This window comes from Eutrema salsugineum, unplaced genomic scaffold, assembly GCF_000478725.1.
Source record: "Eutrema salsugineum unplaced genomic scaffold, Eutsalg1_0 scaffold_2, whole genome shotgun sequence".
NCBI lineage: Eukaryota > Viridiplantae > Streptophyta > Magnoliopsida > Brassicales > Brassicaceae > Eutrema > Eutrema salsugineum.
Genome location: NW_006256829.1, coordinates 13,303,219 through 13,329,695, shown reverse-complemented (window position 1 = coordinate 13,329,695; position 26,477 = coordinate 13,303,219). Strand labels below are relative to the sequence as shown.

Genomic DNA, 26,477 nt, shown 5'->3' with positions numbered 1-26,477 from the left:
CGAGGAACAGGGCAAAGCGCAACGACTACCACACGACGTCTACCCAACCCAGTGACGCAAAGAAAAGCTTGGACATCAACCAAAAAGGGAGAAGAACACCTTACAAATCTCGAACTGACAGACATGGCAGACCGTTTGGAGACCGACCCTCTGAGCTCAAAAGCCTCCAGAGATGGAGATACCTCCCAGATGGAAAACAGAAGAAATCGGGGAACAGAACCCAAACAAGGACTTGGACACAGACCCCCCACCTCTGACGTTCACCACGGACGGGACAGGAGATCCACCTCCATTCGGATTCAGCTGGGGGCCGGCACCGAAGTCGTAGAGAGAGTCCAACACGGCTCCCTGAGAAACCCCACTCAACACCTCAGCAACAAGTCTGGAGACAAAAGAAAAATGCAAATAATCACACCGAGACCGAGGGGTCCTCGCAAAACATACCTGACAGACTCCCCCTGGAACGTAACCTGGATCTAGTGGCCTTCCCCTCCCCCACCCCAAACCGCATCTCTAAAATTATGGAAGACTTACAGGAAGTCACCATCCAGTATGTTAATTGCCCAGATCCAGTGGAAAGTGCTGCACGCCTACAAAGAGTTTATGAAGAAGAAAGGCAAGGCATGATGGAGGAAACAGCTCAAATCATCGCAGCAGCCTCATTACCGAGGCATCAAACACACCAGACCATCACCACTGGAGTTCCTAGAGTAGGAGAAGAAACCTTGAGAGTAAGGAGCGAAATTGAGGAGTCGGCCCGATCCCCTCCAAAAAGTCTGCAAATCAACAGCTCCCAAGAGTCTGAACCAATCGAACCTGCAAAAAAGAGAAGAGGCAGACCCCCAACAAAGAGAACTAATCAACCAAGTCCCATCTTCTTACGAGGAGCTAGCTCGAGAAAGTTAAAAGCTCACCAGATACAACAATCTCCCAGAAGAAGGATAACTGCAGGACCATCAAGGAGTATAGATAAGCAGAACAGACCCACACAGACTCCGCTGAATGCAACTCCTACGAGTCCTAAGGCACAACACCCTACGAACTCGGGACCAAGTCGACCAGCCAACCAACCAAGAAGCGTCATCATTCCGGAAATCTCCAAGGACAAGGCGGATTTTCACCATCCGCAAGGTCCGGTTCCTTAACGCTTGTGAGCTGGAACTGTTGTGGGCTGGGGAATCCTGCAACAGTTCGTCGCATAAAGGAGCTGCATAAGAACCTAGCTCCAGACATTATATTCCTCATGGAAACAAAGAATGGAAATGACTTTGTTACCAAGAAACTCACCAATCTCAGTACCTATGATCACCACTTGGTACCACCTCACAGCCCAGGAGGTGGAGGACTCGCCCTCTTCTGGAACCAAAGTGCGGAAATCTCTATCTTGACGGCCTGCAAAGACTACATTGACACCGCCATGAAATACAAAGGAAAATCCTTTTACGCAACCTTCCTTTATGGAGAACCTGACACATCAAAGAGGAAGGAGATTTGGGAACAGCTTACGCTCCTGGCTCAATCAAGAGACGCGCCATGGTTCATAACAGGAGACTTTGATGAAATTTTAGATAACTCAGAAAAACCGGAGGACCCCAACGAGCGGAAGGTTCCTTCGGAGACTTCAGGGAATTCATGGCCCAATGCGGTCTCTACGACTTGAGCCACTCTGGAAATGCCTTATCATGGAGGGGAGTAAGGAACTCGCACACTATCCACTCTCGGCTGGACCGAGCCTGCTCAAACAGCTATTGGGCTGAGCTGTTTCCACTTGCCCACTGCCATTACGATCGCTTCGAGGGATCTGATCACCGCCCTGTCATTTCTTTCCTGGAACCTACGAAACACAAGAAACAAGGGATCTTCAGATATGACAGAAGGATGCGTAACAATGAAGAGATCCGACAGCTCATCTCAATTACCTGGAACTCCCACCCTGGTGCCTCCGTCGAATCGAGAATAGCCAGATGCAGAAGGGAAATATCAAAGTGGAACCGCGAGCACCATGCAAATAACAAGAAAACCATGGATGAGATGCGTGGAAAACTAGAAGAAGCAATGTCAAAACCTACAATAAACGACCTGGTGATCCATTCCCTGAACCAAAAACTAAGAGAAGCCTACAAAGCAGAAGAGGAATTTTGGAGACAGAGAAGTAGGCAAACCTGGCTGAGCTTAGGGGATAAAAATACAAGATATTTCCATGCAATCACCAAAGGGAGAAAGACTATCAACAAGTTTGCTCTTATCGAAAACACGGAGGGCCACATAGTCTACGAAGAAGACCAAATTGCTGCGGTCATCACTAGCTACTATACAGACCTCTTCACCACTCAACAAACAGAAAGAGAAGAGATTGTTGAAAAGTGTCTCTCACCTCGCATCTCGGAGGAGGATAAAATCAGACTTATAGCAGCACCAACACAGCTGGAAGTGAGGAACGCTGCTTTCTCCATCAATCCGGACAAAGCACCAGGACCCGACGGATTCTCTGTCGGACCAGCAATCACCGATGAGATCCAGAACTTCTTCCTGACTGGCACCCTGCCACGAAACGTCAACCATACACATGTCAGGCTCATCCCTAAGATAAAGAGTCCAAAAAGTGTATCCGACTATCGGCCTATTGCCTTATGCAATGTTTTCTATAAAATCATCTCTAAAATCTTGACGCAAAGACTCCAGCCTCTACTACACAAGATCATCTCCGAAAACCAATCAGCATTCATACCAGGCTGTGCTATTTCAGACAATGTTCTTATAACTCACGAGGTCCTACAATTCTTAAAGACATCTGAGGCAAAAAAGCACTGCTTAATGGCGGTCAAGACCGACATGAGCACAGCGTACGACAGAGTCGAATGGGACTTCCTAAGGCTTGTCCAACTGAAACTTGGCTTCCACCCGAAATGGGTCCAATGGATTAATCAGTGTGTATCTACAGTTTCGTATTCCTACCTGATAAATGATACGGCAAAAGGACTGGTGATACCAAGTCGAGGCATCAGACAGGGCGACCCCTTCTCACCATATCTATTCATTTTATGTGGAGAAGTCCTATCTAGCCTATGTAACCAAGCTCAGGAAAAAGGACACTTACAAGGCATTCGTGTTGCGAGAACAAGCCCAAGGATCAACCACCTGCTTTTTGCAGACGACACAATGTTCTTTAGCAAAACAAACGATCGTTGTTGCTCAACCCTCTCCAATATCCTTCAACAATATGAATTGGTCTCGGGTCAGAAAATCAATGTGGAAAAGTCCTCCACAAACGATCGTTGTTGCTCAACCCTCTCCAATATCATTTTCGACAAAAACAAGTTCTGAAACCAAGGAAAGAGTCAAAGCAAAGCTGGGAATCAGTAAAGAGGGTGGACAGGGAAAATATTTGGGACTCCCTGAATATTTTGGCAGACGGAAAAAAGACATGTTCACCTTAATTGTGGACAGAATCCGGCAACGAGCCGCCAGTTGGTCATCGCGATTCCTATCGGGAGCTGGAAAGCTCACTTTACTCAAATCCGTTCTTGCGGCAATCCCGGCGTATACAATGTCCTGCTTTAAACTCCCTGCTAGCATCTGCAAAAGAATCCAATCAGCTCTCACTCGGTTTTGGTGGGACGACAAGCAGGGAACAAAAAAGATTAGTTGGACCTCATGGAAGAAGCTCACAAAACCAAAAAAAAGGAGGACTTGGCCTCAGAGACATACAGGCTTTCAACGATGCCGTGCTAGCCAAAGTTAGCTGGAGGATACTGAAAAACCCAGAAGCTCTTCTATCTCGGGTTCTACTTGGGAAATATTGCAATCACTCCAGCTTTCTCGAAGTCGCCCAGCCATCTGTCTCATCCCATGGTTGGGCAGGGATTTTGATTGGTCGCGACCTGTTGTTGAAAAACCTTGGCAAAGTCATTGGTGATGGAAAATCAACAAACCTTTGGTCAGATCCCTGGATCTCAATAGAGGAACCAATTAAGCTATATGGCCCTGTTGAAAAAGAAAAACAGAACCTGAAGGTTGCTGACCTCTTCAAGGATCATACCAAAGAATGGGATCCAACGAAAGTAGCAGAGCTCCTCCCCGATTTCCTCAATGAAATCTTGTGCAGAAGACCGAGTCTTACCGGAGATGAAGACCAGTATACATGGCTCAGCACAACCTCGGGAGCATACACAACAAAATCGGGTTACAATATGGCTATGATGTCTAGACAAGACACAGAAAACTCCGACATAGCTGAACCAAGAATTAACTGGTATCCTCATCTATGGAATACGAACTGCTCACATCGTCTGAAGATCTTCTTATAGAAATGCATCCAGGGAGCAATCGCAGTAGGTGAAAATCTCCAAGCTCGAGGACTCCCAACCCACTCAACCTGCAAACGATGTGGCCAGCTAGAGACAACAGATCACGTCTTCCTTCATTGCGAATTTGCAAGAGCTACATGGACACTAGCCCCGACGAGCTCACCTGTCGACGCTGAGTCCATCCCCAATTTCATCACCGGACTGAAAGCAGGAAAAAGCTGGAGGTGTCTTCCACCAACCGGACTCACCATGAGCTCTCTGTTTCCATGGATCTGCTGGGCCCTTTGGTCCGCCAGAAACCTCCTCCTGTTTGAAAATAGATCCTTCTCTCCCAGAGAAACCATCACCAAAGCAGTAGCAGACGCAAGAGAATGGTTAGATGCACAGCCACAACAACCAACACCAACAAGCAACCGACAAATTCAGATCTCAAGAGTCTCAGACCCGAATAGCGTTACCTGTTTCACAGACGCAGCTTGGAGATCCGAGGACAAATCGGCGGGCCTTGGATGGATATTCGTGGAACCCAACCGACAACCCATCAGCGAGCATTCACATACTGAAAGGTTTGTGAGCTCCCCTTTAGTTGCTAAGGCACTGACGGTTCGAGAAGCCCTCTTGTATGCCTGATCTGTACAGAGACAGATCCTCCACATCAACTCAGATTCCCAAACGCTCATCGCAGCAATCAGGTCGGGAGACCTCCCAGCCGAGATCTATGGTGTCCTCCAAGACATCAAATCGATCTCTGCTTCTTTCTCCCTTGTTACTTTCAATTTCATCTCTAGATCGCTTAATTCTGTCGCAGATTCAATTGCGAAGAAAGCTCTGGCTGAACTACCTGTATTAAACGCTTAGTCTTCTCAATTAATGCATTAGATGTTCAAAAAAAAAAAGATTTTCTTATACGATTAAAATTTGATGAATCAAAGAAAAGTACAATTTTTTTTTATCAAGAAATTCTGGACAGAATTCTATAATCCTCCAGAACTTGAACCATAACATATGATATTAGTTTCATATTAAATACCACTCAATTATGTAACCCCTAAATTTTGTGTAAGGTACTTTTCCTATTGAGCTAATGACATTTAGTAAAAGTATTATCTTTAGATTTTTGGTAGTAAATAATTGAACATCAACATATAATATTAGTTCCTTCTCAAATACCACTTAATTATGTAACGTCACTTTGCTTAAGTGTGTTCCTCTATATCAACAAAGTGTCTGTCCATCGATTGGAAAGACTATGAAGATTTACTCTGCTCATCTTCATCTTTTAGTGGAGTGATATAACTTTGGAATATAACTTTTCCACCATATTCTCTTTCTTTGAAATTGAAAAAGATTTTCTTTGGATTTAATACCAGAATATTTTGTCAATTTTTTCACCGGATTCCTATCTTGTATAATGGTCTATACCAGGTCAGAAGATGCAATCGAATTCGTTTTGACGGATTTTGGAGGTGAGGATTGACTTTTAACATCAAACTTCAAAGTAACTAAATTTCAAAAGTGTGACTTTGCTGAAACTCTTCGATCAATGAATTCGAGATTTAGTTCCAATTTGTTGTCAAATTTCTATGATTTCCACAATCACAATCTGATCCGTTGCCATTGTCCCGCGGAGGAGATGGTAAAACTCGCCCAAAGTCATTGCCTCGTACATAGACTTTTCTTGTTTGATGTTAATCATTACCTTGACGAGTGCGAAAAATTACTTTAATTTTTAAGGTTTTTATGTTTTGTTGTTGATTTTTAAGAGAATGGATAATTCTTTCTATTTACCATAATTTGGAAGCTTAAGTTTAATGGAATCAAGAGTTAAACAAAAAAAAACAAAATCAATCTTGATTAAGAACTGGAAAATGTTCCTAAGTTCATGTAGCTTCAAAAGCTCTGAAAACTGGTACAACCTATTATGAATGTCTGAAAGCTGATTGATTTCAACTAAATTTAGAGTTTCAGATAAAGAGAGAAAAAAAAACTGAAAACACAAAATCGCAAATATTCATATATATAAAGATATAGAAGCAAGTATGATGTAGTAGTTTGTTTACACAAGGGATAATCTTTTTTCCATAGATGTTCAAATCCACAGCATGAACATTCTCTTGAAGTGAAGCCTGTGCATCCTTAGGGCAAATTTAATCCATCCATCTCTTGATGGAAATTAAGAAGTACATGTTAGGTTCACCACATAAGAAGTAATAGCATTATACACATGGATTGGACTTCAACAAGTGGAACTTCAACAGGCGGAGATGATGGTTCAACAGACCACTCTCTTCTCAACTTGTTCTTCGACCGCTTTGAAGCCTTGCGACAATCGAGGACAAACCGAACACCCTTCGACGTCATGCTACAATACCGAGACAAATTAAAGTTGGTAGATGGTGGAAAACAAAAAGATTGTACAGTGCTTATGACTACAAAATAGAATCAAAGTTTGTGAAGCATCAGCTATTCCAAAGAGAGAGATTGAGAGATGTTACGATATAAATCATTTCAAATTCTCTATCATAGAAAATAGGATTCATAAACACCAGAGAAAGCAAATCTTCTTAAAAGTGAACATCTAAAAGACTAATCAAGCACCTTAGTATACGTTTCCCAATGTTCATGCGATTAAACATCATAGTGTCATTTTCCGGATATTCACACTAGTAATCAAGCCCACAATCTCTAGACCATCACTAAGACAAGATCTAAGAAATATCTATCTACAGAAAACAAACCTAGCCATAATTACCAGTTGGACTTGGTTAGGAGCTCTAAACTGACAGAAGACGGAAAACTGACATATCCGGTGGTGGCGACCTAACACAGATTGTTTGCCTCCTTCCCGTTAAAACACGACTCCAACGCCATTTTGTTCTTATGTTCATTTGCCACAAAATCTTTGATGGACCAGTTATCGTTGGAAAGGCAGAAGGTAGAAAGACCTCAATGCCTTTTATTTTTATTTTCCTTCCATGATCTAAAGATCGTATCATGAAGATAGTAACGACAATATTTCAGTATCCTCATAATCACTAATAATTCTCATAACGGTCAGGTTCTTCTTTCCGAGTGGTCTCAGTCAATAATAAATTTGAACTTAATTATTTGATATTTCCATGGTATAGTATTATAATCGGGTGTTCTTCATGCTTTCCTTTTTATTGGTGTTCTCCATTGATCCCTCCTATTTCGTTGTATATGTCTTTGATGCCATACATATTTATTTCTTAGTTAGAAGGCAGATCAACATATAACTAATGCCAAGTATAACATGAATTTTTCATTTCTTTGCTATTTAATTATATGGATAAAATTGCACAAAAATAATTATATACAAGATGCAGTACTACCACTGATGGAGAGCTTGAAAAGACGAGAAGATCTTTCATTAAGATACAAGATGTTTTACTAAGACGCACCGACGGAGTGCTAGACATACCAAATATTTGGACTATATGCCAAAGAGAAAATCCTCCCATCTCGGCTTAATTAGATAGAATCCAATTACTTTGTGTAGAAGGGTCGAGCTTGAGATTGAAATCAGTAGAGTTAGATTTTCTTATACAATTAAAATTTGATGAATTAAAGAAAAGTATATAAAAAAAAATTATCAAGAGATTTTGAACCGAATTCTATAATCTTCCTGATCCTGAACCATAACATATGATATTAGTTCCATCTCAAATACCACTTAATTAAATTATGTAACCACTAAAATTTTTATAATGTACTTTTCCTATTGAGCTAATGACATTTGGTAAAAGTATCATATTTAGATTTTTGGTAGTAAATAATTTGATATCAACATGTAATATTAGTTTCTTCCCAAATACCACTTAATCATGTAACTTCACTTTGCTTAAAGTATTTTTCGACTTGAGTTAATGACATTTGGTAAAAGTATCATACAGTATTTAGAGTTTTTGGTAATAAGGCGTGGTGTATTTTCATCTGGCAATATTATACTAAATTCAAAATAAAACGATCAAACCGAGATAAAATGTGCCGAACAGAAACTGAACTCAATTGTTGTTATATAACATCAGTATTCAGTAGCAAAAAATAAGCGAACAACACATTAAAACGTGAAAGTGTCTTATGAAAGAAAAAAATGGTTATTGATTGATCTGTAATAACTTTTCTTAGGTAAAAGCCAATAACATTTTTTCCTCTGGTTTCAATGATTTTGTGAAGCCTTTACCCTGCTAAAAGCCACACAAAAAAAGTGAAAATTTTAATTATAGATAACTAAATTAAAATATACATATGTTTACATTACTGAAAACAAAAAACAAAATTCAATTAAATGTTTACTTGGGATAATGAAAATTGGTAGGATGGGGAGGAGGGCCACATTTAAAAAAGATGCAATGTGGGATGCAATTTTTATCCCCAGGACTGTCTGAACACAAGTCATGACATTGTTTCACACAGATCTCATATGACTCAGGGAGATACTTGACTTCTCCTAATATGGTTCCAAACAACAACATCATAATCATCACTACCATCTTTATCATCTTCATCATTCCCATCTAGCTCTTTTTTTTTAACGTTTTTCTAAGTTGTAATGAACTTATTATAAAATGCAGTGAATGGCTCTTTATTTATAGTCATACGTAACAATTATAGTAAACGGCTCACGGTCATAGGAACAGTATATAGTAAGTTAACTAAGATTATTTTTTTCATTAAGTTTTTTTGACTAATATTTAATTTAAAGATTATAAATATATATTATTTTGAAAAGAACCATAATAGGAGAAGTCAAGTCACAACCAATTTAGAAAGTTGATCGGCATAATAAAGAAAGAAATCCGTATCGAATACATAGTAACCAACAAAATTAGTCAATTTCTGTGGAATGTTCTTAGAATATTTTCCTTTTAAAAGTTTTAAATTATTTTTAACAGCAAACTAATTTCATTAACTTGAAACGGAGAAATCTTTATGGAGAAAGTTTACAAATTACAATAGAAGTTGGAACATAATGATAGAACTTAAACAAAGAATTTGAAACTGTCGATTTTGCTAAACAATTATTTGTTCTTCATGTTTATACCACTCCCGCTAGATTTTCGTGAATCCAATTATGAAAAGCAAAGTTGATTTTATTAGTGTGGACCTAACTCACATTCAAAAGATAGCTCAAAAGTAGAAAATTGTTACACATTTATATATTACTTACAAATTTCTTATAATTTGAGTGTAGAATAAATATCATTCTAACACATCCTCCTCATATACAAAATTGAATATTTAAGCGTAAAATTTATGGGATTAGACAACCACAAATGTGGCTTATAATCCAGAAATTAGAATATTAGACTCTGATATCATATTACTATGAACGTAATTCATACCCAAAAGTTAGCTCAAAGTGAAAGATTATCATACACTTATATATCATCCACAAATCTCTCAAAATCTGACTATAGGACAAATATCGTTTAAATTGATTTCATTCTCATTAACACTTATTGCATCGACATTAACTCTTTGCTTTTTAGCTCTGTTGTTTTCTCCTATTTTTTTGCTTTTTTGTTACTGAATCAGAAGATGCTGGTGTCTATCCTAGATAAACCATCAGCAGTTTTTTTTTCTCAATCCCAGTTCTATTGAACAATGACATTAACAAAAAGTCAAAACCCATTAGAATGTTAACTAGGGTCAAATTTTATTCAGTAATTTTACATAGATATATTAAATACATATTGCCGTTTTGCTTTTAATTATGTTAAATGATTACCTATCTCTAAATGGATGGATTCAAATATAGAAGAACCCAAGAAAAAAAAAGTTTGTTCCTCTATATCAACAAAAGCGTCTGTCCATCGATTGGAAAAATTCACTATGAAGATTTACTCTGCTCATCCTCATCTTTTAGTGGAGTGATATTTCAGCAGCATATTTCTCATTTTGGAATATAACTTTTCCACCATATTCTCTTTCTTTGAAATTGAAAAAATATTTTTTTGGTTTCAATACCAGAATATTTTGTCAATTTTTTTTACCGGTTTCCAATTTTGTATAGCGATCTGAAGATGCAATCGAATTCATTTTTACGGATTTTGGAGGTGAAAATTAACTTTTAACATTAAACTTGGGAAATTTGCCAAAATCGACCCAAATATGTTTGAATGTTCGATTTATACCTAAAGTATGATACTCCTTAAAAAGGGAAATTTGGTGTCATAGCTAGAAATCAAGAAGTATTTGCATGCGTGGGAACTAATTTTCACAGGGTGTGGAAAGTACCCAATACTCCTTCAGCTTTATTGGACTCTAACACGTCTTATGTCTTATAACGTAGACGTCTTTATATTTTCTTTTTATCTGACATCTTTACCTTTATTTCAAATCTGTTTTTCCCCGTCTTTATAGGTATGCTTTGGTCCTTGAAATTCATTTTTAATTTCAAAATACTTTTTCCCCATCAATACTGTTCTCATCTATGATTTTCGACGGCTTTCTTCCTAGTTGAACGGCGAGATATTTCCGGGTTACATCTTCTCTTCCTTTTTAAAGGGCGAGCCTCTCTAGCTTTATCGGCGTGTTTGGATCTCCGAAAATGGTCGACAAGTCTTTTACACCCCCGGAACCTGCTTCCGCGGCCAAGAACGAAAGGTACGTCTACTACTTTTCTGGGTTTCTTCGCTTTATGGTCGAAAATGGTCGTAAATGGTGTCGTGGTTGTACTGAACTCTGATTTTACTCCCACCACGTGCTTACTGTCTCTTTAATGTTGTAGATCTAGATTTAATATGCTCACCTATTGATTAGCTTTATTTAGTCCGTAGAAATCGTTTCTGCTCATTATGAAATGGATGAAATTACATCCCATCTCCTTTGTCTTCTTTATCTGCATCTGGTTTGGATATACGTTTCGTAGATCTCAGCTACCGAGACTGTCTATCAACGGTCTATGCAACATGAGTAGTCCACTGCATTATAGTTTACTACATGAAAGATATAGTCTACTATTACTTACAATCTGAATAGTTATTTACGAAAATGATGAAATTTCTTTCTCGGTAGCTAACTATGTGTCAGCTATGTTTTGAAGGGATTTGTTAAGCCTAGGAAAGCCCGATCTGAATCCTTGGTCAAATAATGTGCTCCCGCTGATACGCGATGCAGTCATTGTCATTTTCCAAAAAGTTGGTACGGTATCTGCCAAAGACGCTTGTTCGTTTACTTGTTCGTGTAAATTCCTGAACCAAATATTCAAGGAACCATCTGTGATGAGGGTTCTTAACTTCTCAGTTTTCATGAGACGGCCCAGTTTAATTCAGAGCTACCTTACATTGTTTGAGTCAGCGATTACATCAGGTAATCCAATTGCACTCTATATCCGCGGCATGAGAAGAATAATTGTTGCCGATGATATCGATGGGTGTCTGAGATGTTTAAACCAGGCGTCTAAAGCTGGAGTTGACTCGGCGACCTTAATGTTGGCAATCTGTGTTACCGCAGTTGGTCACTACCCAAGGGCGATGGAAATGTTAGACCGTGTAGTCGGTTGGAGAAGTAGAATGGAACACATGACCGTCATTGGTGAGCAAGTCATAGAATTGATCAAGAAAAAGGTGGTGCCTGATGCTCATACATCTTTGCCCCACATTTTGGTTGATTTCCCCATCTGCCGTTTGAAGCATGAGCTAATGTACTGTGAGCATTGCTACCTGTATGTTCAGTACCATTTTGTGATATTTTCTTTAGACCCATAGGTTTCCGATAAATTCAGTTCTTATTATGTTTGTAGTTCGGCATCCCTAATGTAGTTGACTATTATTAGCTGTCTACTGTAATCGAATACTTGTTGTGGGTTATTATGTGTTTATTGTTATCAATCTACTTAGTGTAATCGCCTATGTTTTAAAGTCAGTATTTGAAAAATTTATATTTAATTAGGCACGTAAATTACTTTTATTTTTTATCGTAACTGCTTTATGCACTGATAACCGTTTTTTTTTAAATCCTAAAAAAACCGAAAAACAACTTCCTTTATTACCCTTCATAACTTCACGTCTGCCATTTCTCACTTTTTCTTCTTTCAGACCATGAACTTATTTTGCAACTGTCATTTCTCTCTTCCTCTTCCCTGTTTTCTTTCATATTCCCAAATGCCTGGCTTTAACCTAAAAAGTCTCCCCGTCACTTTTCGCTTCTTTTCCGCACCTATTAACGACGACCCAGTCGCCGTATCTCTCCCTCCGACCACAGCTCCTTCTGGTAACTTTACATTCCGCTGTTTACTGTATTATTGGTTTCTGTAGATCCCGCTTCGCCGCCGCCGTCGTACGCACAAGTTATCATTGAATTTTGCAGAAATCAATTTATAGGTTATGGTCTATTAGTATATAATTACCCTAGTAGTCGTATATTTTTTGTTAGTATTTTGTAATTAGAGGTTTAATTGTTATCGTCTCTTCTCAAATGATAGATCTATGTTTTTTGTTTAGTAGGGTTGTTTCGCTCTCCTCTAGGTTTTTCTGGGTAAAGTATGAAATTCATATGTTCTGAATTTTTTAAAGTAAAAGTACTCGTTCATAATTATACAACTACTATATAACATGCGGTTCTTTTTGTTTGAGAAATTAAACATCGGTACAACCTTCGAGTCCATGTCATACACAATTTCTATACTCGATTATAGTAGTTGATTATGTTCACCTGGTAACTGATTACTAATAGTAGTGTATTTACATATACAATTCTCATATTCATACGGTAGTTGATGACTTGTAGTCAATTACGTTTTTGTGTCCACCAGTTAAACTATGAGCCGGTTTAAGGAAAGACTGTTTGCCTTAGGCAACAAACCGAAGAATAAGAAGGTGAACACCAACTTCCAGCTACCTTATCTTGACACAATAAGTTATGCTTTGGAAGAAGACCATATGGGGAAGCTGTCTTTGTCCCAATTTGGAAAACTCATCGAAGCAGGCAACAAGATTGCATCATCGGTTAGATTCTTTCACTTCATTTTGTCAAGGCAGCTGGTTACAAAGAAAAAGAAAGAGGTTTGGTGTCTCTTCGCTGGTCAGCCAATTCGTTTTTCTCTTAGGGAGTTCGCTATTACGACAGGTTTATATTGCTTTAAATTTCCTCCACCGCAAAAGCTGAAGGAAGACAAGGTCAATGAGTATACCATTGAATTATTTGGTTCTGAGAAGAATGCAACCCCTGGATGGATAGCGACAACCCTTGCTGGCCGACCATATAAAGACAAAGACACCAGATTTAAGTTGGCGTATTTACTCCTCATCGATTGTATTGTATGTCCTACTTCTAGAAATGCTAAGATAAGTGCTGAGCACATCATGATGGTAAAAGATGTTGACCAATTCCTGGAATATCTTTGGGGTCGCAAATCTTTTGATCTGGCCATCAGCATTAAAACTAGGACAGCTACCACATCGTACCTTTGTCAGCCAACATGTGCTTTTCAGGGTTTTCTACATGCACTACAGATGGTCGTTTTGGAGTGTGCTCCTTCTATACTGAAAAAGGATTTAAAAGCTAAATCAAGCAAGCCTACTTTGACGGATGAAGAGGATGAAGAAGATGAATTCCCCAAGTATACGTCCTGGTGCTATGAAACCTGTTAACATCTCTATGCCTCATGTGAAGTTTCTCGACAATAGTCAAAAGGTATGTTAAACACATTTAAATAAACGATAGTTGAATACTATTATACAATTATCACTAGACTGTGATGTCTTTCACCCATACTAGGTTTCTGATTAAAACCGAAACAAATGGAAAGCAATTGACTGTTTTAATAGTCATTTATTTATAGTCATTTAGACAGTAGTTGTCTACTAAAACTATTTGCATTTTTTTAGGTGGCTGTCAAAGAAATTTTATCGGACGATGAACATCTTCTGGATGACACCGACCTGGAGTTTGATGATGATGTCCCAGACGAAAGCGTAGACAACTTAGTGGCAGCAATCAATGACGGTCAAAAGTTTTCAAGGAAGACATGGAATGGCGGTGAAAAAGAAAACCTTCATGTAAAGCATACTAAGACACCAGCGTCATCTTCCTGGAATACATCTTTCGATGTGGATTTAGGGTTTAGTGCTTCTTCCATTCTTGATAAGGTTGAAAGTGCTAATGCAGTGGTCTTAACGGAGATAAAAAGCCTTCATGAAGATTTTGTTGATCTCCATTTCGATGTCTCGTCCGCTTTGTCCACTTTTAAGGAATATATTAAGAGCCTAAAAGGCCCTTCATCCCAAGTCGGAGCACCTTTTAAAAGAAAGCTTGCTCGTAGGGTCAAATCCAGTACTAAGAAAGTGAAGCACGTAAGATTTCAGCAAGTATCTTCTTCTGAGGAGTCCAAGTCTTCCTCTGATCACGCTACCAAGACCAAGGATTCAAGCAGTACTTCTGCTAAAACTAACGACAGCTTTGATAGTACCGTCGGTGATGGTGTTGAAGCTAAAGATGGTGATGACCAAGAAGATAGAACGGAAGATGATGTTGGTGTAGACGTGTCTAACCAAATGTAAGTCGATGCTGATGATGTCCAAGACGATGCAACTCTCACGAGTAAACAAATCACGTTTGTTCTTTCTGATTTATCAGAAACTGGACAGTTACGTAGGCAACTACTAGTATGCATCTACATACAATTCACCCTTCTCAAAGTCCGGCTCCTCTCCAGCCAAACAGATTACAGCTAACTCATCCAGCCTTTCACACTCCTCTTCATCAGACGGGACTGCACCAATAATCAACTACCATGAAAAGCTAAACAGAAAATAGTAAATCTCGCAGTAGTCATATATTTCAGTATTTATGACTACCAAATGGTTTTTTTGTGAATATAAACTCATATATGTTACTATCCGGGTACATAGTTAACTATGTCATATAAGGATACCATCGATATCATAGTTAACTAACTAACGTAATAGACATACTATGTATAACATGTAGTTAAATATGGCATAACAAGCTATTTATACACTTCTTACCGTCACCGCCCGCGCCATCCTCCTCTGTCGTGCCGTGGACAACCAAAGCTGATTCATTTATACCAGGAACCCTCACAACATCGTCTGTATTGTCATCTGTGGTGACGCACAGGTTCAGCTGGTCGATCTCCGACCTCATTTCCACAAAAAGAGACACTTCGTCATCCGAAGACATTAGCACAGGTGGCGCGCCGCGGCCGTCGTCCATCAGCATGTATGAGGGCCACTGGAAAGTAAGTGTTACGCCGACATCTTCCTTGATACCCATTTTCTCCTTAACGAGCTTTACTACCTCACAAAATTTCATCCGCGAGCTTAGGAATATCGCTTTAGTATTTCCAGTGTGGTCTGTAAGGAAAGTCCACACTCCGTTGCTCTGTTCGAACCATTTTCCTTTCACCAACAACACCATTTATCTTCTTGCCATCTACAGAAACAAGGGTGAAGAGGTCAGTTAATAGCCAACTAAAAATGTTAAGTAGTTACAATTTTTCCCCAAAAGTAGACATACCTTTGAAAACCAAAAAGTAGACAAACCCTAGGACAATTGTTTACTAGCGGCGGTTTATTGGAGTTTTCTTGTTGGCTATTTATTTGATTCCAAGGGTTTCCTCCACTAAACATATCCATACAGTTTGGCTACACGAAACAAAGAGCATATGGGATGGACAAAAAGTAACAAAAATTTACGTTGGTATTGTTTACAAAAGAAGGTAGCATCTGCGCTTTACTATATTCGTGTGGTTCCTATCTGGCTCAGAAAAAACTATGTCTACTTTTAGGGAGTAAAGGGTATAGTGTCTTTTCCACCCTTATTTTCTTGTTGACTTTCACTATGAATTGAATTGCGATGTCATATATCTAATTGGTGCATCCAGACGTAATGTTGATGCAAAACACCCTAAAAAATTGTTTTAAACATTCAAATTTCCTACATGTAGTTTTTATTTTGTGTCTATTTATACGTTTCACGTGACTGTACTAACGTTCGGTATATTTTGATGATGTGGATGCCACGATGTTTATTGAAACGTGACTGTAAACGGAGAATATGAAATTGTACAGAAAAAATGTCGTTTTGTGTGTACATCGTTTTGGAGATCCCTTAAGTCGTCTTCTTCAACTACTGAACTCAATTAAAATTGGATAAATTTTGCAGCAAAAGAACACGTTTGCCGAGAGAGAAAGAGAAGAGGACAAAGAAAAAAAAATTAAGACAGAAAAAGGAAAACTGAAGAAACCCAATAAGCAGCGATCGAAGCTTTAACACAGCAAAAAGCTCATACATTCAAATCTGACGGCAATACTACAAAACCACAAAGAGAATCCGTTGAGATTCGAAGCCATACACACGAGTACGGAAGCAAAGAAGATTCATCCTAGGTTTAGTCGGAAGTTACTTCTTCTGTCTCGTGTCTATTTGTCTGCAATTCTGGTAATCTTTTGCTTGATTTAGTTTTATCTGGTTACAAGCTTTCCCCTCGCTCCTCATTGCCTTGCTTTCTCCTTCTCCAATTCGAATTTTGATTTTTTTTTTTCATCTTTGAGTTACCCAGTTCGTGTATTTGCTCTGTTCCCAAAGCTCGGATCTTTCAAACTTCACTGATCTCGATTTACTCGTATTAAATTCCGTAAACTTTTGCTCCATCACCATTGGCACCAGCTCCATTACCATTAGCAGGAGCCCGATCAGGACCACCAGCATCTCCATCATCACCTGTCTCCATAAAATAGATAATTTAAAATTTGCATTCTATCGAACACTTGGTGGACATGAACATTACATTGCCTTCATGCTCATATCGAATGTAAAAAAAATCAAAAACGAAATGAATTACTAGACTCCAAAACCTAGTTCATATGTTATTAATCCCGAGCACACACTTCACTGTATTTCAACGAGAAGAAATTGAGAGAGGAGAGTGAAATTGAAGACTTGTGTTCGTGAGACAGAAAAAAAAACATAGATAAGCCAGAGACAAAACGTTGTCGTTTTCAAATTCTCTGTTATAACCAAAACCACATCATTGTACACATGGCATCCACGTCAATCATCCTTAACGGCACGTTAGCTCCGTGACGGCTAATGTATGAATAGGCACAAAATTAAAAGTACATGATAAAATTTGAATTTTTAAAATGTTAGGCATGTTTTTAAGTCATCTAAAACTTTAGCTATAAATCGAACATTCAAACATACTTTGGGTCGATTTTGGCCAATTTTCTATCAAACTTCAAAGTAACTAAACTTTAAAAGTATAGCTTTGTCGGAACACTTCTATTTATGAATTCAAAATTTAGCTCCAATTTGTTGTCAAACTTCTATGATTTCCACGATCACAATTTGATCTGCGGAGGAGATGGTAAAACTCGCTCAGGATCATTGCCTCGTACATAGAGACTTTTCTAATTTGATGTTAATCATTACTTTGACGAGTGCAAAAACTTACTTTAATTTCTACGGTTAATATGTTTTGTTGTTGATTTTTAAGAGAATGGATAATTCTTCTTATTTGGAATTATTTGGAAGCTTAATTTTAATGGAATCAAAAGTTAACAAAAAACAAAAAAACAAAATCAATCTTGATTAAAAAACTAGAAAATGTTCTAAAGTTCATGTAGCCTATTACGAGTGTCTAAAAGCTGATTGATTCTCAAATAAATTTAGGGTTTCAGCTAGATTTAGACTTTAAAGATAAAGAGAAAAAAAAACTGAAAACACAAAATCACAAATATTCATATATGTAAAGACAGAGAAGAAAGTATGATGTAGAAGTTTGTTGGCACAAAATATGATGTATGAGTGTCCCATTCGAATAGCTATATTTTGATTGTATATGTTTAAAACAAGTCATAGAAAGTAAAAACCAAAAAAAAAAAAAACAAGAATTCAAATACGTAAAGGTACGTATAGAGTATGTTCAATGCAGTTTCTTAAAGAGGTTTTTTAAATATTTTTTTAAATAAATTTAAATAATGTTCAAAGCAAAGAAACGTTTTTTATTAGAAGATTGAAAAAACATTATTTATTTGACAGGTGTCAACAGATTATTGGAGAATAGGGGAAGAAGCAACATGCTGAGTTTTTTTTGGATTGAATTAATAAGAAGGAAAAACTTTTTTCTGCTACTTTTTTTTTTTTCTCTCTTTTCCTCTTTTTTTCATTCTCTTTTTTTTCTCCTTTTTGATTTAAGTTTTAATATTAAAATATTTTTTAAAAACTCTTATGGGTTTTTAAAGATAAACATGCTCTTGGAACATCATTAACGTAGAGATTATCTGCTGCGTTTCTAATAGAAATCTAAAAATTGAGGCTCTGTTTCTTATTTGGGACAAACGTCTCTTATTTAGCAACTTTTGGACAATTTTTGGAGACTGTTTCTTTCTCCACGTGGTCACATGTCATTCGTCAAAGAAATTGAGAGAAAATTATTTTTCCCTTGCATCTCCTTTCATTTTCCCGATAGTTCATTTCGCGATTTTGCTCTCTTCTCCGACGAAATCGACAAAAAGATTTGTCTCCGACATCTTCTCCGACAGTGCGCGATTCTCCGACGGGGCTCTTTGGTTCGAAACGTGACTGCGAAAGGGAAGGCGAAGGAGATAAGCTCTATAAACCATAATCTCCTCTCTCTATTTGGTGTTTTGTAGTTAGGTAATCTGTGGTCATCTCGTTCTGTCTATACCGTAATCGAAGATTGTGTGTCTTAGAGTTTCGGAGAATGCATTTGGGTGTCAAAGGTTTAGGGTTTTAGCTTCTCAAAAACGCTAATCAAGCCCCGATTCTCCCTACGCAGAATGTCAAAGGTGTAATAATTATGTTTTCAGCATAAAGTGAAAACATATATGCATTTGTGAGTTAATTGTTTCCTGAATAACAGAAGATGATTATTATAAACACACAGTTTTTCTCTGATTTTGATTTACTTAATATTGATCAATGATTGCTCTGAAGAGGCATGTTGTTCTTCACAATGCTGCTTTATTGTATGATATTGAATTTTCCTTGTTTTAATAGAGAAGTTTCAAGTGTTTGTTTAGATCGGCTTAACTCAAAAACTGGCTTTTTCTTGAGTCAAGAATGTTCTATGTTATTAAGTGTTTGAACATATGGATGTCATTCATTTCATCCTAGTTGGATGTCATTCATTTCATCCTAGTTGGTTGTCATTCATTTCATACAAGAAGGTAATGAGTTTTGCTCGTTTCATATGGCTGTTTCTGTTGGCTTTTTTAAGTGTCTGAACATGGAAACGCCATAGATTTTCTTTTTCTTTTGAAGGAGGTTTTTGATGTTGTGGTTTAGCTCTGCAGGTACTGAAGGACAAACCCGATTTATCTCGATGGACCTTGAAGTATAAAGCATTTGGTCAGAATCTAGAGTACTCTTGGCTCGCTAAGAATTTGCAGGCAAGTATCATGAAGTGTTTTAAAGTAGCGATTTTAAGAAATTCTTTTGTGACTTTGAATGGTTTTTGTGCCTTGATCTCGAGAACGTTTTAAACGGCTTTGATTCTTTATTTGGATTTTTACATAATAATGTTATCTAGATTCTGTTTCCTGCAGCCTCTCCTGAACCAGAAAATACACTGTATTTCTCAAATGTAGTAGTTATGGATCTATGCTAAAGTTTGTATCTTGGTGCTTATTGACGGTCTTGTGCTGGGTAGATGAATCCACATCAGTACATAACTTTATCATAAGCTAGAATTAGTGCCGCCTTGTCTTTTCAAGTTTTCTCCTATTTGTTTGTAAGGAAATCACTGTTATACTTGGTGGCATAAATTTGTAATCATCTTGATCATTGTTCATAGTATCTTCGTGTTGCATTCGAGATGTATATTGATATGTTAATGTTTAGTCATTTCTCTCCATGTTTGGTTGTAATCTATTCTGATTCTAAAACTCATGTTTCTTTGTTTCTTTAGATCCCACACCTGAGGCCTTCTGAGTACAAGAGATCTCGATGATCCAGAAACAGGTTTCACGTTTCTTTATTATGCTGAGAAAAACGACGGAGGAAAAGCTGGTGCTGAAGGCGGAGAAGGAGAAGACGGAACAGCAGTTAAAGTCTATGATGGTTCCATCTTCAGGGTTCATGCCTCTTGAAGAATTCGGAATTGTCTTTTCTTTAATGTCATTTGAATCTCTTGAAGCTAAGTTGTGTGGATGAATGGTGTGTATAGGTTGCGAAGATGGCTGGAGAAGAGTGGAAGAACTTGACTGAGAAACAAAAGGCTCCCTACGATAAGGTCTGGTTTCAAATTAATGCTCCACTCAAACGTAGCCATTGTTTCAAGAAAGTGACAACTTTTTAAAATATAACTAATGTGTGCTTGTTCTGGAACTTTTCGAACAGATGGCAAAGAAGAACAAGGAGATATACCTGGAAGAACAAGGAGATATACCTGGAAGAACTTTTTCGAACAGATGACAACATCATAAAGGTTTCTACTTCGATTTATACAGAAATAATCCTTTAGATTACATGTTCTTTATGGCTTGATGTATGATTAGTTATCACTATCGACTTGGAATCACAATTTTACGATCAGATGGAAACAATTTAATTCTTATTAAGGGAAAAACTCTTATCTTATTGTTTCCATAAGCAGTGTATATATACATTACATAACTAATGTATCAGAAACCCTAATGAGCCATGAGACATTAACCTGATGGTTAATAGGCCGGTTACTAGAAGTCCATTTGTTTATAACACTCCCCCTTGGACAAGGTAACCGTGCCTGTCACAAAACCGGGATCTCTATAATGCGCTGGGGAACGTTGCCTCATTAAAACCTTACCAGGAAAACCCAGTGGGAAAAACCATGGTGAAGGAAAAAGAGTATAACACGCACTACTCCCCCTGGTTTAGGCATCACTGTAGATCTCTAAGTCTACGCATTCCTATCTGATGAATGAGCTTCCGGAGTGTAGAAGTCGGTAATGATTTAGTGAATAGATCGGCTGAATTTTCGCTTGATCGGACTTGCTGAACCTTGACCTGACCATCCTTCTGTAGCTCATGAGTGAAGAAGAATTTGGGCAGAATATGCTTCGTCCGGTCACCTTTGATGTAGCCGTCTTTGAGTTGAGCGATACAAGCTGCATTGTCTTCATACATCACCGTAGGCTCCTTATCTTCGTCCATACCACAATCTGATCGGATATGCTGAGTCATGGACCGCAACCAAACACACTCTCTACTAGCTTCGTGAATGGCCAAGATTTCCGCATGGTTGGATGAGGTAGCGGCAATAGTCTGCTTCATGGATCTCCAAGATATGGCTGTTCCTCCATGCGTGAAAACATAACCGGTTTGAGACCGGGCACAGTGCGGATCTGACAAATATCCTGCATCAGCAAAACCAACTAGACCATCCTTGTTATGGTTAGAATAAAATAATCCCAAGTCCTTAGTACCTTGAAGGTATCTAAGGATGTGCTTAATACCGTTCCAGTGCCTTTGAGTTGGACACGAACTAAAGCGAGCTAAGAGGCTCACGGCAAAGCAGATGTCTGGTCTAGTGTGACTAGCCAAGTACATTAATGCTCCTATGGCACTGAGGTATGGCATTTCAGAACCGAGGATTTCTTCATCGTCCTTCTTTGGACCGAATGGATCACAATCCAATCCAAGGCTCCTCACAACCATTGGGCTGGTCAATGGGTGGGTCTGGTCCATATTGAATCTCTTGAGTACCTTTACAGTGTATGCCAATTGATGCACAAGGATTCCGTCATTGACGTACTCAAGTTGTAATCCCAAACAGAATTTAGTTTTGCCTAGGTCTTTCATTTCAAACTCTGCTTTTAAGCATTCAACTGTTTGGGCGATTTCACCAGATGTTCCGAGGATGTTCAAGTCATCCACGTATACTGCTATGATTACAAATCCTTTGTTTTGATATTTTCTGATGAAGATGCATGGACTGATCGGATCGTTTTCGTAGCCTTCTCTGATGAGATATTCGCTTAACCGGTTATACCACATACGTCCGCTTTGTTTCAGTCCATATAAGGATTTGTTCAGCCTAATGCAGTGTTTATCACGAGATGCATGCTTATCTTTGAGCTCAATACCATCTGGTAATCTCATATAGATTTCACTGTCCAGTGGTCCATAAAGATATGCGGTTACAACATCCATTAACCGCAAATCTAAGTTTTCTCTTATGGCCAGACTTATGAGGAATCGAAATGTAGTTGCATCCACCACTGGAGAATAAGTCTCCTCATAATCGATTTCGGGTCTCTGTGAGAATCCTTGTGCTACAAGGCGTGCCTTGTATCTAACGACTTCGCCGAGTTCGTTTCTTTTACGCACAAAGACCCATTTGTTTCCCACTGGTTTAACATCGAATGGTGTCCTTAAGATCGGACCAAACACATTCCGTTTCTTTAAACTATTCAACTCCACGTTTATGGCTTCTTTCCATTTCAGCCCATCTGATCTACGAGTGCACTCAATTATAGACGTGGGTTCTAGATCCTCTTGCGTGTGCGCAATCTCAAGTGCTACCTTGTATGCAAAAGTTTCATTGATGTCGACATCTTTTCTGTTCCATAGAGAACCGAATATGATATAATTGATTGAGATCTCATTATTATCAATCCTTTCAGAACCTTGAGTTTTGGCGTCCCAAACCTCTTGAGATGGTTCGATAGGGTAAGTATCAGCTGAGCTGTATCCGTGTTCTCTTGAATCCCGGTTTCAATCATTGCACCTTTCTTTGATTTCCGGGGATTCTTATCTTTGGAACCTGGTGGTCTGCCACGTTTCTTACGTGCGTCAGACTCTGTAGCAACTTGACTTTTCCCTGAGGGGACATCTATTCGTACTGGTGCATTACAAGCTGGTATGTACGATTTGGTAAGTTTGTTCGGGTCAGCAAAGGAATCTGGCAATTGATTAGCTAGCTTTTGTAAATGTATAATTCTTTGGACCTCTGAATCACATTCTAGAGTCCGAGGATCTTGCCATTGTGTGGATGTTTGATTCCATGAAAGTTCTTTTACCAGCTTGTCTGTCTCACCACCTAATCTAGGATATACCGATTCATCAAATCGACAATCTGCATATCTGGCTTTAAACAGATCTCCTGTAGTTGGCTCGAGATATTTTATGATGGTGGGAGAATCAAAACCAACATATATTCTCATCCTCCTTTGAGGTCCCATTTTAGTCCTCTGTGGTGGTGCAATGGGTACATAGACTGAACACCCAAATGTTTTAATATGGGAGACGTCTGGCTCATGACCCGTTAGCAATTGGGATGGTGAATATTTGTGCTCACTAGATGGTCGTATGCGTATTAGTTCAGCGGCATGTAAGACTGCGTGTCCCCAAGCTGAGACTGGGAGTTGTGACCTCATGAGTAATGGTCTAGCAACCCATTGAATTCGTTTAATGAAGGATTCAGCTAATCCATTTTGTGTATGGACATGTGGAACGGGATGTTCAACACTTACCCCCATGGACATACAATATTCATTAAACGCTTGGGAAGTGAATTCACCAGCATTATCAAGACGTATAGTCTTTAATGGGAAGTCTGGAAAATGGGCTCGTAATCTGATGATTTGGGCCAATAACCTAGCAAAAGCCTGGTTCCTAGAAGAGAGCAGACAGACATGCGACCAGCGGGTCGATGCGTCAATGAAGACCATGAAATATCTGAATGTCCCACAAGGTGGGTGAATTGGTCCACATATGTCTCCTTGGATTCTTTCCAGAAAGTTCAAGGTCTCTTTAGACACTTTGACTGGTGAAGGTCGGGTAATCAGTTTTCCTTGAGCAAGCTGTGCACTTGAGGTGCTGAGGGAAAATACCATTTGGTTTAAGGCTGTGCCCTTTAGAATTCTGGACTAATTTACGCATCATGTTCGCACCGGGATGACCCAGGCGATCATGCCAAATAGTGTAATCTAAAAACCGTGCTTTGATAGCAGCATTAGCCTCAATCATACTGACTTTAGCATGGTAAATGCCAGTAGATACGGCGGGTATAGTTTCAAAAACTTGTTTATGGCCATTTATCATTTTAGTGATAATTAAAAACTCTTTGTTCCCTTCATCCTGAGTTTCGATATGGAAACCATTCAATCTTATGTCTTTGAAACTCAATAGGTTTCTCTTAGAACTGGGTGAGTATAAGGCATCAGAGATGTCTAGATATGTGCCATTTGATAACAACACATTAGCTTGGCCATGGTCCTCTATTAGGCTCGAACTACCAGCTATAGTGCTAATGTTTGCGGTTTTGATTACTAAATTTATGAAGTAATTCTTGTCTTTTAGAATGGTGTGGCTCGATCCACTATCCACAATGATATCCATATTGTCTTGCATATCTTTTCGCCAAATGGATTTCTGACCGGCTTATGATCTGGGAGCTAAAGACCACAGATATCTACTGGAAACTCCTGAGAATGATGGCCAGAAGGGAGGACGAACAGCTGCTACAATGGAGGAACCACCGCTTGGAAAGAATCACCCGCTAAGGTGGGACAGCGCCGATTGTTTTGAGTCTTGAGGGCGCGTCTGGTGTCGGATTGAGGAGCGGTTTTCACCACTAGATTCTTCTCTTCCAGGGCTTCAAAATGATATGTAGATCGCCTTCTAACTCCTTGTATTTTGAGAGATACGATCGTTTGAAGTTGAGCTTCGTGCTGATAACGTATTAAGGGAAAAACTCTTATCTTATTGTTTCCATAAGCAGTGTATATATACATTACATAACTAATGTATCAGAAACCCTAATGGGCCATGAGACATTAACCTGATGGTTAATGGGCCGGATACTAGAAGTCCATTTGTTTATAACAATTCTTAATTTTGTAACAGAATTTTTTTTTTAAAACCCTATGAGTCTCTCCGTTGAACAGCCCAAAAATGTGGGTTTCTTATCCAGGTTTTTTATTTAACTTTATGCTGAAAAAATAATAAAAAAATAATTAAGAGACTAATACGGGTCTCTGTGTGTTGAAGATGCTCTTATGTTTCCAATTAATCTTTGGGGCTTATGCTGCGATGTGTGTTTTTTTCTTTTTTTTCAAATCAATTGCAAATAGACATTGATAATGAATAATGATCCATATATATGGCAACGTTATAACAAGAATACGTTGTTTTTTTATGGCTCAAACATCAACTTTCATTAATCTATAATAGATGCTTACAAATGATTATCCACCTGAACAACTGGTAATACCCAATTTGGCACTACAGAATACAACTTAGGAGCATAATTCTCTAAAGAAATAGCTTCATTTTCTACTCTGTCTGCCACTCTATTCCCTTCTTTTGCCTGGAAACGAATTGCGACTTCCTCAAAATGAGACATCAGTGTTTTGATATCTTCAATAGCTGGGGAGAGCATTGGCCAAGTCTCCTCACCCTTAACTAATGATACTAACTGATTTGGGAATCGCCGTTGCCCCTATCCAAAGCACTCTGCCTTCATGATTTCTTAGTACCCACCCAAGACCGCTACTTCCTCCATTATTAGGCCAAGGTCCGTCAGTGTTGCACTTTAGCCAGTCTTGTTGAGGTGGGCGCCATTTCGAAATCACAGGCTGTTCTCTCCTTTGTAAGTTCCTCCGGAATACGTTGATTCATTCGAGCTCACCATTTTTAAATCTTCAGTTTTATTTTTATTTTTTATTTATTTTTTAGGTCACCGTATTTTGTTAGGGCCTTTTATTAAGCTTTTTTCTATAATTTTCAACTCTATAATAATCACAAGACAATTTTTTTTTTGATATACAATTTTGTCTTTTAAACCAAAAAAGGAGACATGAAAAAACAAAAAGAACCAAAGCAAGCACTGTTAAACATAAATCCTTTCATATTTTAAGTGGTTGATGTTTGGTTTTAAATTTGTTCGTTTTTAGTTTCCAATGATTTCATGGGTTCTCTCATTTTCCTTATTGCATATGCATTTATCATATAACTTTTAACAAGATCCAAATATATTCAAATGTCATTTTGTTTTAGTCAATGAAAATTCAATTATATTACTAATTACTTCACAGTAAAAAAAATTCATATTTAGTATGACCAATAACCAGTTACTGATTTTCATTAATTTCCAGAAAACAAATATTTCTGTTCTTAAAAAAAAATCTTATCTTTATTTAACAAGTGTTTTACCCGTAAGGTAGCACTGTG

The 26,477-nt window shown here is 38.3% G+C and overlaps 1 protein-coding gene, 3 long non-coding RNA genes and 1 other non-coding gene across 6 annotated transcripts; 3 read left to right on the top strand and 2 right to left on the bottom strand.

Moving 5' to 3' along the window:
- Nucleotides 1–634: 634 nt before the first annotated feature.
- On the bottom strand, nucleotides 635–1,403 carry LOC112086469. Its single transcript, XR_002899538.1, has 3 exons — nucleotides 1,288–1,403; nucleotides 915–1,181; nucleotides 635–816 (listed from the first exon to the last, which is right to left on the bottom strand). It is a non-coding gene; the product is annotated as an uncharacterized LOC112086469 (long non-coding RNA).
- An 11,690-nt stretch (nucleotides 1,404–13,093) lies between these two features.
- On the top strand, nucleotides 13,094–14,833 carry LOC18018899. The gene is made up of 3 exons (XM_024155495.1): nucleotides 13,094–13,905; nucleotides 13,961–13,967; nucleotides 14,162–14,833. Exons 1-3 carry the CDS (start codon nucleotides 13,094–13,096, stop codon nucleotides 14,831–14,833), a joined length of 1,491 nt encoding a protein of 496 aa, XP_024011263.1.
- A 1,717-nt stretch (nucleotides 14,834–16,550) lies between these two features.
- LOC112086818 lies at nucleotides 16,551–17,248 on the bottom strand. Its single transcript, XR_002899660.1, has 2 exons — nucleotides 17,153–17,248; nucleotides 16,551–17,018 (listed from the first exon to the last, which is right to left on the bottom strand). It is a non-coding gene; the product is annotated as an uncharacterized LOC112086818 (long non-coding RNA).
- A 2,756-nt stretch (nucleotides 17,249–20,004) lies between these two features.
- Nucleotides 20,005–20,089, top strand: LOC112086990. Its single transcript, XR_002899839.1, has one exon. It is a non-coding gene; the product is annotated as a small nucleolar RNA snoR110 (small nucleolar RNA).
- A 144-nt stretch (nucleotides 20,090–20,233) lies between these two features.
- On the top strand, nucleotides 20,234–25,051 carry LOC18018898. Of its 2 annotated transcripts, none has more exons than XR_002899541.1 (3): nucleotides 20,234–20,553; nucleotides 20,661–20,748; nucleotides 24,707–25,051. It is a non-coding gene; the product is annotated as an uncharacterized LOC18018898 (long non-coding RNA). The 2 variants fall into 2 exon arrangements; XR_002899540.1 differs by having other exon boundaries at nucleotides 24,606–25,051.
- Nucleotides 25,052–26,477: the final 1,426 nt, after the last annotated feature.